This window comes from Equus quagga, chromosome 9 (assembly GCF_021613505.1).
Source record: "Equus quagga isolate Etosha38 chromosome 9, UCLA_HA_Equagga_1.0, whole genome shotgun sequence".
Lineage (NCBI taxonomy): Eukaryota > Metazoa > Chordata > Mammalia > Perissodactyla > Equidae > Equus > Equus quagga.
Window position 1 is genome coordinate 64,553,385 of NC_060275.1, and position 11,484 is coordinate 64,564,868.

Sequence of the window (11,484 nt, forward strand, 5' to 3'; positions counted from 1 at the left end):
ACAGGCCAGGAGCAGGCAGGGGACCCAAGACAAAAGGGACAAACCATTGTATTAGTTTCCTAGAGCTTCCATAGCAAATTACCACAAACTGGGCAGCTTAAAACAATAGGGATTTATTCTGTCACAGTCCTGGATGCCAGAATTCTGACATGAAGGTGTTAGCAGGGCTGTGCTGCCTCAAAGGCTCTAGGAAGGATCCATCCTCGCCTATTCCAGTTTCTAGCGGTTGCCAGCCATCCTTGGTGTTCCTCCATTTGTAGACACATCACGCCAGTCTCTGCCTCTCTCTTCACGCGGCTTTACTCCCTGTATGTGTCTCTATGTCTTTACATAGGCATCTTATAAGGAAAACAGTCACTGGATTAAGGGCCCACCCTACTCCAGTATAACCTCATGTTAAGTTAACTAATTACATCCGTAAAGACCCTATTTCCAAATAAGGTCACATTCACAAGTACCAGGAGTTAGACTTCAACAAATATTTTGGGGATGGGGAGATAACAATCCAACCCACAACAGTGGGTAAGGCCCTTCATCAGTCCTGCCTGCCACCTAATTTGGGTTCCCTCATAAATAAGAAAGATGCTTGAAGGTTGAGAGGCCAGAACAGGAAAGTCCATGAAGAAGCAACAGAAAGTCCTTGGTTGGTCCACACATGGATTATGTCCAAGCGTGGTAGGGTCACCATCATTCAGTCATTCAACAAATAAGTAGTAAGGGCCTGCTTTGTGCGGGCAACTGGGCTAAGCGCCAGGGATTCAGTGATGACTAAGACAGATAACACTCCCAGGAAGGAGCTAATATCTGGAGAGGGAGGTGGGAGAATCACAAACTGATGAGTGCTACAAGGAGAAGAAGGGCTATATTACAGCATGGTGGTGTGATACTTCAGAAAAGATGGCCAAGGAGGGGCCCTGTAGGAGATAATATCTGAGCAGAGACCTAAAGGATGAGAGGGAATAAGCCATATGAAAATGTAGGAGAAGAACATTCCAGAGAAGGAAGAACATTCCAGAAAGGGGGGAAACAAGTTCAAAGGCCATGAGATAAAACAAGGTTGGTAAGTCTGCATTCCAGCATGACTGATCCTTCATGATCCAAGGACAGCATGATAGGAGATAGGGATGGAAAGGCGGACAGGGCCAGGTGGTAAAGAATTGGGATTCTGCGGATCATGGCAAGAAATTTGGATGCTATTCTAAACTTGAGGCTCACCTCACTAAACCTACCCATTGGTCTTAAAGCCACAGTCATCCTAAGCTAATAAGTAATACTCAAATCCATTAACACGGATGAGTGTTTTCCAGGGAGAAGGTGAGTAATGAGAAGTAAATGGAGGATGGAATTCTAATGCATTACTTATCTATTGCTACATAACAAATTATCCCAAAGCTTGGCAGCTTAAAACAACACGTTTATTATATGGGTTCCTACGGGTGAGGAATCTGGGCATGACTTAGCTGGGTTCTCTCACCAGGCTGCAAACAAGACGTGAGTAGGGGCTGCTATCTCATCTCAAGGGTGGATGGGGGGAGGATATAGCTTCCAAGCTCACTCATGTGGTTGTTGGCAGAATTCAGTTCTTCACGAGATATTGGACTGCAAGTTTCAAGTCCTCACTAGCTAATGGCCAGAGATCCCTTCACATCCTTGCCACGTGGCCTCTCCATTTCCGAAAGAGGGAGCAAGACAGAAGCCATGATCTCTTTATAACCTAATCTTTCAGAAGTAGTACTCTATCACTTTTGCCATATTCTACTGGTTAGAAGTGAGTCACTAGGTGCAGCCTACCCTCAAAGAGAGGGGATTTCACAGGGCATGAAGACCAGGAGGTGTGGACCCTTGGGGGCCATCTTCAAGACTGCCTAACTCACCTGAAGAACTCTATATTGGAGGGGTGGATGGCAAACAATCAGCCAGTGAAGGACCCAGAGTAGAGCTAGAAGAGGAAAATGTGAAAGAGGAGATTCAAGTTTCAGGTAGACAACAACTTCAGATGCTACCTATGGGTCTGGTTGAGTGGGATGGAAAGTAACTATGGAATTTGTCAATTATAGGAGGACATTGATACCTTGGTCTGAACCATTTAAGTGGACTGACGGGGGCTAGAACCATATGGACCAGTCTTTATCCTCACCAACCAACATGGTCACCACCTTTGCATGAGGTGGCCGGGAAGAAGCTCCTCTCCCAGCCTGGGGCTTCCCGCTATCTCCTGACACCTCCCTCAGGAAAGTGACCTCATTTCTTAAAGACAAAACTGATTCTAGGTCACATCCCCCTGGAACAAGAGACCAATTGTTGTGATTATCTCCAAGAGAAAGGGGGGCATTTACTAAAAGTAGAACCTGGTGCCCCAGAAGGGAAGACCTAAAAAGGGGTCTCTGATAATTACCTGCCAAGATTTCAGAGCAAAGGGCATCTCCATGTAATACCAAAGGAAAAAGAGAGAGGAAAAGCTAGAAGTTTTAGAAGGCTCTCCTTCCTCATACATCCCGCAATTTCTCTATTTAATCCAAGGGCAGAATTCTGCTCTCCACTTCTCAGTATCCATTATATAGAACAGGTGGTCCCGGCAAAGATGACTACAGAAAGGAATATCTGTAAAGCATCCTTTGTCATAAAAATCAGAGAGCTAATTTCACAAATATTATTCCCCAGTGGCCTGAGTTAGACATATCTGAGGTTCAGCATGTTGGGAGGAGGGAGATGTGTATAACTATAACTATGTGGAGGGAGCGGGAATAGAGAAATGTAGGAGTGAAAGTAAAACATGTTCAGAATAGACATTTCTGAATGGTAAAATTATAGATGATTCTGACTCCATTACATTTTTCTGTGTTTTACACAATGTGCACACATTTCTTTCATAGCATAAAAACAGGCTTATTTGTTAGCTTAAGAGGGTTGTATTTGGGCTTGAAGAGCAGTGAAGAATTTTCCCAGCCCTCAGCTCACATATGTAAATGTTTCTGTAGCATTTTTTGAACTGCATCATTTCTGTGCAGTTGAATCTCTTGGAGACTGAGAGCTAACACCAGCCCTGCTATCGTTCCTTCCAGCCACCTGCTGTCTCAGTCTGTTCAGGCTGCTACAACAGGATACTATAGACTGGTATCTTATAAACAAGCAAAATTGATTTCTCACAGTTCTGGAGGTTGGGAAGTCCAAGATCAAGGTACCAGCAGATTCAGTGTCTGCTGGGGACTTTCTGGTTCATAGACAGCTGTCTTCTCACTGTGTCTTCACATGACAGAAGGGGCAAGGGAGCTCTCTGAGGTCTCTTTCATAAGGGCACTAATCTCATTCATGAGGTTATGACCTAATCATCTCTCAAAAGCTTCACCTCCTAATATCATCACATGGGGCATTAGGATTGAAGATATGAATTTTGGGGAGACACAGATATTCAGTCTCTAGCACCTGCACCCCTAGGCTGTGAGCAGCAGGCTCTGAAAGCTGAGCAGGAGGTGGTTCACCTATTGCTCAAACACAGGCATATGTGTCAGGCTCGAGAAAAGTGTCCAAAATGGGCCATCAGAGACCAGGAACTGGAGTGAGTATTAGAAGCTGATAGAGTCAAACTTGGGTTGGAAGGTCAAAATGGGGAGAAGTTGGCAGACAGAGCACTGGGCAGTAGCATGTACCAAATCCAACACTCAGACAAAGGTAGTATCTACTGGGAGTGTGTTGGCATGAATGGGTTGAACCAATAAAAAAACATAATGGAACAGACTGCACCCCCACTCACAGCCCTAATGAATTTCATGAGAGACCGATGTTGGAGCCAAAATCCTCCATAAGCAGGTTTGGCACAAGAAAGCTTCCTGAGGTGTCCCTTGTGTAGCTTGGCAGGAACACCGCCTAACAGAAGTGCTCCATACTCCAGGCAGCAAACCAACCCAGTGCAATCCTCTGGTTGGGAAAATGGAAGCACTACAGGAACAAAGCAAAGGTGGGTGGCTGAGCGCAGCATATTGTCCCAAGAGAGCTGTCTCCCCAGTTCTTGTGAAACCCTCTCTGAGTCTCCTGGTATTAGGAGAGCTAATTCATCTATTCATTCAATTAATAAAAATGAAAAGTCAGCACTTGCATAATGCCCACCCTGTGTCAGCCACCATGCTAAGCACTTTACTCATATTAACTCATTTAATCCATGCCACGATCCTATTATGCTAGTTCAAAGATGAGGAAATGGAGGCACAGAGAAGTCAAGCAGCTTGCAGAAGATCATACAGACAGCAAGTGTCAGAATCATACTTTTAACCCAAGTCGTCTGGTTCCAGAATCGTGACCACAGCACTATCCTGACTCTAGTGAAGGTTTGTTGAGCCAGATATCATTGGGCCCAGTGGCTAATGACCATGCTAAACCCACATTCCTGTGAATCCTTGAAGCAAGCCTCCGTCACAATGGTTACCTGCCCCCATCTCTTCCTGGTGACCCTGGTGGGTGTCCAGCATAGCTGGCCTGGGAGCCTTTAGTTGCCCATCTTATTCCTCCCCATCACTCAATGATTTTCTGGTTTTGCAAAGCCAGGGTCATTCATCCCTTCTGCATCCTTGTACCTCTCAATCGCTCAACAAGAAAATGCTTATTCATTCCTTTGCTCGTGTATTCATTTAATAAATGTCTATTATGTGCTTACTATGAGCCACATTCTGTGCTGGATGCTGGGATACAGGGGTAGATAAGAGGGGCAAGGTCACTGCCCCCATGAAGTTCACAATCTGATGGGGAAGATAGACAAAAGAGAAAAGTAAAAAGCAAACAAAATGTCTATCAATGAAGGAATGAATAAGTGAAGCTGTGGAATATAAATATAATGTAATTCAGCCACAAAAAGGAATGAAGCCTCGATACATGCTACGGGAGGACAAACCTTGAAAATGTTACACTAAGTGAAAGAAGCCAGACTCAAAAAGTCACATAATGTATGAATAATTTACACAAAATATGCAGAGCAGGCAAATCCATAGAGACAACAAGTAGGCTAGTAGTTGCCAGGAGATGGGGGCAGAAGGGAATGGAGAGTGACTGCCAATGGGAATAGGGTTTTATTTTGGGGTGATGAAAATGTTTTAGAACTAGACAGAGGTGGTGGCTGCATGACATCATGAATGTACTAAATGCCTCTGAATTGTGCATTTTAATATGGTTAAGTTTACTTATGGGAATTTCATCTCAAAAAAAAAGAAACCAATAAAATGGTCACAGCATGTGGTTGACACCATCCATTCCTTCATCACATGCGTTTTGAGGACCTGCTATGTGCCTTGAGCCATGCTAGGCACTTGAGAGCAAAGTTCCTGCTCTCAAGGTTCTCATTCTTCTAGGGTAGGTGGTGGGGAGATCAAAAATTAAAAAGTAAACAAATAAATGGATAGGAGACATTCAGATAACCATAAGTGCTATCAGGTACTATATAAATTGTAAAACTAAGAAAGCTACTTTTGAGTTGTCAAGGAAGACCTGTCGAAAAGGTAAGGCCTGCCTGAAGGACACCAAGAACCCAGGCAGGCAAAAATCTTGAGGGAAAGAGATCTAACCAAAAGGGCAACAGCAAGTGCAAAGACCCTGGGGTAGGAACTAGTGTGATACGTTAGAGGACCACAAAGATGGGCAGGAAGGCTGGAGCAGTGAGTGAGCCCAGGGGTGGGAGACAGAAGGTGAGTTAATTCCAGGAAGTAAGAAAAGCCAGACCATGCAGAGCCTTCTGAGTAAAGAGTCTGGATTTTATTCCAAGTACAATGGGATCCACTGAAGGGGTTTAAGTAAGTACCCTAGTTTAAAACATAGTGCTGGCTGTGGTGTGGAGAATGAATCTGAGGAGGTATGGGGGCTGGGGAGGGTACACAGGAAGACCAGGTGAGTGAGAAATGATGTGAAAGAGAATAAAAACGGTGGAGAAAAATATGATCATATTAGAGATAAATATGGAAGGCAGGAAAGGCAAAATTGGTTGATGGATTGGATGTGGACACAAAAATATTAAAGAAGCTTCCTAAGTTTTTTAAAAATTATTTTTATTGAGGTCATATTGACTTACAACATTGTCTAAATCTCAAGTGTCCAGTATTCCATATCAGTTTCTGTACAGACTGCATCATGTTCTAAGTTTTTAGCATGAGCGACTCGGGTGGATGGCGGGCCAGCTACCAAGTCTTACTAGCAGAAGGAAAAGATGGAGGACGTTAACCAAAAGTTTGCTTTGGGACCTGTTGAGTTTGAGGAGCCTAGCAACTGCCCAAGTAAAGATGCTACTGCTGGAGGGAACCAAACAAGGTGATGAGATGGAAAACCATGGGGGAAGGACGGAGGGCAGTTGTCTCCTTTTTCCACCCTGGACTCTGGCCCGCTTCCTCCGAGGGAGGAATTCACATCATGAGTTTCCTGAGAAGCAAACCCTCCTCCCACTCGAGGAGGAGAACGTTCAGGCATGACTGCTTCCCCAGCTTCGCTTTCTGGGGCCATGGCCATGCGCCACAGGCTCAGCCCCTAAGAGGCAGCTGCCTGGGACCCCTGAACTGCACAGGCAGAGAAGCAGGTTCCACAGAGTGCTGACTCGGTCGGTAGCCAGCAGGAGCAGCTGGCATTTCCGGAGGCAGAGGACTCAACGCAGCTGAGAGCTCTGCAACAGCAGCCATGGTGGCCACTGCACGTCTTTGTACCATTTGGCTATGATTCTGGCTGCGAGACCATCTTTTCCGTTTCTGTGGCTTGCACTAAAATTCCTGAATGATAGGGGAGAGTGGGGCTTAGACCGAGTGCTAAGGAAAGACTCTTTTAAGATGGTGGTATTTAGGCTGGGTTCTGAAGATTGAAAAGGAGCCAGCCATGGGAAAGACATGGAAAGGAGTTTGCCACGCAGAGGGAACGGCAAATGCAAAGCTGCGAAGCGGACACAGACCAGCGAGTCCTGAGAGCTGGAAGGAGGCCGGCACTGCGGGGGTAGATGAGGTCAGCTTTCGCAAAGAGCCCAATTCCAAGCCACCTCCACAGAGCTCCAAAGCAACGACCCCTTCCAACGCCCCCTGTCGCCCTTCCCCCTCCCCCACAGCTGGAACTCCGTCTGCGCCGTTGCCACCGGCGTCATGGTGACGGGCGCTCTGTTTCGCTCACTCTTCAGCCAGGAAGGAGCTGCGTGTCGTTGGGGGTCCCTGACTCTCTTCGTGGGGGTCTCGTCCCAGGCCAGGGCACCAAGCAGGGACCATGCCGGTGTTGATACCCCCGACGGAGCACAGCCGAGACCTGCGCGTTGGGGCTCCAGCATGGCGCGAGGCTGCCAAGGCCACGACGCGGAAGGCGCACCAGCTGACCGATCGCTGCAGGCAGGAGGCGGTGACCGTGTGGCAACCCAAGGACAGCGTGCAGGATCCGAGCATGGAGCGCCACCTGTGCCGGGCCGCCTACGTCCTGCCCTGGCGCTTCCACGTGGAGATGCTCAAAGGCGGCGGCACCCTGGAGAAGCCGCCGCCGGGCGAGGGCGTCACGCTGTGGAAGGACAAGATGAAGCCACCCGCTTGGCACGCCCGCCTGCCGCTGCCCATGCACCGCGATGCGCTGGCCCTGCAGACTGCGGAGGTGGCGCACGCCCACGCTCGCGGGGCGCGCCTCACCGCCGCCCGCCTTTGCCGCGCGCAGCACCAGATCAATGGGCAGGTGCGGCTGCTGCAGCGCCAGAGGGAGGCCACCGACCACAGGCTCAGCGAGGTGCGGAAGGGCCTGCTTATCAACCAGCAGAGCGTCAAGCTGCGGGGCTACCGGCCCAAGTCAGAGAAGGTGAGACCACCCGGCGAGCCCAGTCGCAAAGACTGAGGCCTCTGCTCCCTAATGCTCAGCCAGGGAAAAACCCGCCCCACAGAGAGAACACTCCCCACTCCCCCAGGCCCCAGATCCAGTGAGTAAGGGCACAAGAAGATAAGGACACCCCCAAGATGAGGTGCCTGGGTTCCCAGCCCCAGAGGGTGAGACCCCCTCCAAGGGGATGAGATCCTCAGGCCCTTTGCCCCAGAGAGGAGTCTATCCCAGTCCCCTGGCCAGGAAGAGAGGGTGGGACCCCTGAGTCAAACTAGATGAAGTTCTTCCCAAAGGCGAAAACCCACAGCCCGTGGCCCAGGCATGGAATCACCCACCCAGCCCCCAGTCCCAGAGGGTGAGAGCCCCTCCCCTACCCCATGCATGAGACCCTCAATGCCCCAATCCCCTTGAAAGCACATGGAAGCCCCCAGCTGAGGTAGCAGGTGATGCCTGGTCTCAACCCAGATGAAACTCTCCTCAAACGTTCTTTTCGAAAACCCAGCCCTCCCACTTCCAGCCTCAGGGGAGGAGAACACCTGCCCAGACCTCACCCAGGAGAACGAAACAGGTCCTGCCCACAGGTGGAGACTCACAGACTCCCACCCCCACACCTGAGAGCTGAGCCCCCAGCCGGGGAGGGGAAGGGGGAGCCCGCTAGTCCCAGCCTTGGTGAAATACTCTCCTTAAAGGGAAACCCCAGACGCCCACTCCAAAAGGGGGGAACACTCCAGCCTTGCTGGAGAGAGATGAGACCCCCACCCACAGAGAAGGATTCTTACTCCCAGCCCCCCAGTCCAGATACTAAGACCCCAAAAAGGCAAACTTTATCATCCCTATGATGAGATCCCACCACTTCTCACCAGGGAGGGGGGATAAGAGCATCTCCAAAGAAGCGGGACCCCCAGCTCCAGAGTGATAGCAACCTTCCCCCAAGTTAGGTCATCTCCATTCTGGCTCACTGCGCTCCTAACTGTAAAAGCCCCCAGCCCCACTCTCGAGACGGTAAGACCTGCCTCAGGTGAGAGCCCCCTGAAAGGATAAAGCCTTCTCAGAGAGTGAGACCCCCAAGGGGTGAGAGTGCCCCCAGCTCCATTCCCCAAACCCACAGTTTATGAAGTTGGCAATCCCTCTACTACCCTGGAAGGAGCGACCTGCGTCCAGCCCTCTCCTGAGGTGTGAGAAGGTCTCTCCTTGTTTTCCAGCTCCCTGACAGAGCTGACAGTATGCTTACCTGGGAGAAAGAGAAGCTCAAGAGCATGAAGAGGAAGATGGAGAAAGACATGGAAAAATCAGAGGCCCTGCTCAAGGTTGGAAACACACGAAGCCACATTCAGGGGGCTGGAGGGGCTGGCTGCCTGTCTGCCTCACCGGCAAACCGCTCTGCCCTTGGGGACTACAGCCACAGCAAACTCTCAACCCACGCCCCGCCCACCCTGACCTGCCGCTCACTGAATTTCCCCTTTTCGAAATGGAAAACTGGGGCTCTGGGAGATGGAGTTGGGCCTCAAGGTAACAGTGAGCATCCTCTCTGTGCTAAGCCCCGTGCAGTCGCTGAGTTAACTCCTTAAAACACTCCAGTGATCCCCTCACTAGAGATGGGGAAATCGAGGCCCAGAGAGAGACAGCCTTGCCCAAAGCACAGAGCTAGCCAGGGGCAGAGCCGTGGTTTCCGCTCAGGTGTCTTTTTTCCCAGCTTTATGGAGGTACAATTAATGATTTAAAATTGTATATTTATTTAAAATATACAGCTTGATGATTTGATATATGTAGATTGTGAAATAATCACCATAATCAAGGTAATTTACATATCCATCACCTCACATAGTTACCTTTTTGTGTGGATGTGGTGAAAACACTTAAGATCTACCCTCTTAGTGAATTTCAATTACAAAATACAGTATGGTTAACTGTAGTGACATTGTTGTACATTAGACCTTCAGAACTTAATCATCTTGCATAACTGAAAATTTTTACTCCTTCACACACGTCCCCATTTCTCTCTCCTCCCAGCAACAACCAGTCTACCCTCTGCTTCTACGAGTTTGATTATTTTAGATTCCACATGTAAGTGAGACCATGCAGTGTTTGTCCTTCTGCATCTGGCTTATTTCACTCAGCATAATGTCCTCCAGGTTCATCCACATTGTCACAAATAGCAGAATTTTCTCCTTTTTAAGGCTGAATAATATTCCATTATCTATATACATTTTCTTTATCCATTCATCCGTCAATGGACATTTAGATTGTTTCCATAACAGGCTATTGTGAATAATGCTGAAATGAGCATGGGAGTGTGACCCTGACTGCCCTTGGATATGCACTCGGAAGTGGGAGAGCTGCCTTGTGCTTCAGCTTGCGTGTCTTGAACCTAGCTCTTTACACTGTCATACGTGCTCTGTCTTTATTGGCTCCATGCAGAGATCATCTCTCGCTGCACCCTTCACTCTTGCAACAGGAAATTCTTCTCGAGGGCTCTAATGGAGACAGGAGAGTAGCTGGGTCTCACGGAGCTTTTGGGACTGGTTTGGGTTAGCTGGTAACCTGTATGTGCTTTTGACTCATCCATTTAATAAATATTAATCCAGCCCCCTGGCGTCCCAGGCACTGTACTTAGCATTGGGAAGAAGTATTGAACAAGGGCAGAACTGGCCTTGCCCTTGCAGAGTTCAGTTATAGGGGCATTCAAAGAAGGATTGGCGGGGGAAGGGGTGGGGTCGAGGGAGGGGAATTATGGGCTGGTGCACCACTGTCCCTGGTGCTGAATCGTAATTGCAGTCATCCCACCCCAGTCATATTCCTTTAAATCTGGTGATTCCTGAAAAATCCTTCAAGGCAGTTTGAAACCGACAAGGGAGAAGACTCTGAGGGATTGAAAAAGAGAAAGGGAAATAGGAAGGTGAGAAAAGACAGACATATATAGAACCCAGAAAGGGCCACTGGGGAGGCTTGGGGTGAATATTTCTGGAAAAAAAATGCTCACCACCAAGTAAACATGTTTCAACTTAAAATCATGAATTCAGACCTCAAACTGACACTCAGAACTTCCCCAGGGATCTCCCCGTGTGTCTCCAGAAGGCTCGCTGTCCCACTGTGCAAGTTCATTCATACCTTCTCTTCCTCAAACCTCTTCACCTTCCTGTACTTTCCTCACAATAAATGACCCCCAATGCATGGAAGCTAAGGAAAGGCACCTCTCCCATTTTCCTTCTGCCAGTCTTATAATCCCGCCTACCTCTGCACCCGCCTTCTCCCCCTTCTCCTGCATCACCAGGATTTCCTTCTTTATTGTGTCATTCTCACCAGTGAACAAGCGGGGAGTTATTCTTTAATGGGTACAGATCTGTCTGGGATGTTGAAAAAGTTCTGGAAATGGACAATAGTGATGGTTGCACAGCATTAATGCCACTGAAATGTATATTTAAAATGGAAAAATTTTGTTACATCTATTTTACCACAATAAAAAAAAAAAAACACCTCTTTTGATCCCATGTGCCCTCCAGATAACCCTCGTTCCTCGGACACACTCACTGTCCAGTCACGTGTGCACGTGCTGACCTCATTTCTTTTGGGCAGGTGCTGGGTCAGTTTCCCCACCACAGCCCCACTGCCTGGCACACTGCCTGCCATACGGGAGGGGCTCGATGGGCATTCGAATTAATGAACAGGAGACTTTTTAAATCCATT

The 11,484-nt window shown here is 48.5% G+C and overlaps 1 protein-coding gene across 1 annotated transcript in view; it reads left to right on the forward strand.

The window, feature by feature from the left end:
• The first annotated feature begins 7,127 nt into the window (after positions 1-7,127).
• The window catches only part of CCDC105 (coiled-coil domain containing 105), a 17,840-nt gene continuing 13,483 nt past the window's right edge, over positions 7,128-11,484 (forward strand). Inside the window, exons 1-2 of the mRNA XM_046671195.1 lie at positions 7,128-7,782; positions 9,003-9,107. Of these exons, the coding sequence (XP_046527151.1) occupies positions 7,213-7,782; positions 9,003-9,107 (675 nt within the window). The 5' untranslated portion in view covers positions 7,128-7,212. The remainder of the gene's footprint in view (positions 7,783-9,002; positions 9,108-11,484) is intronic.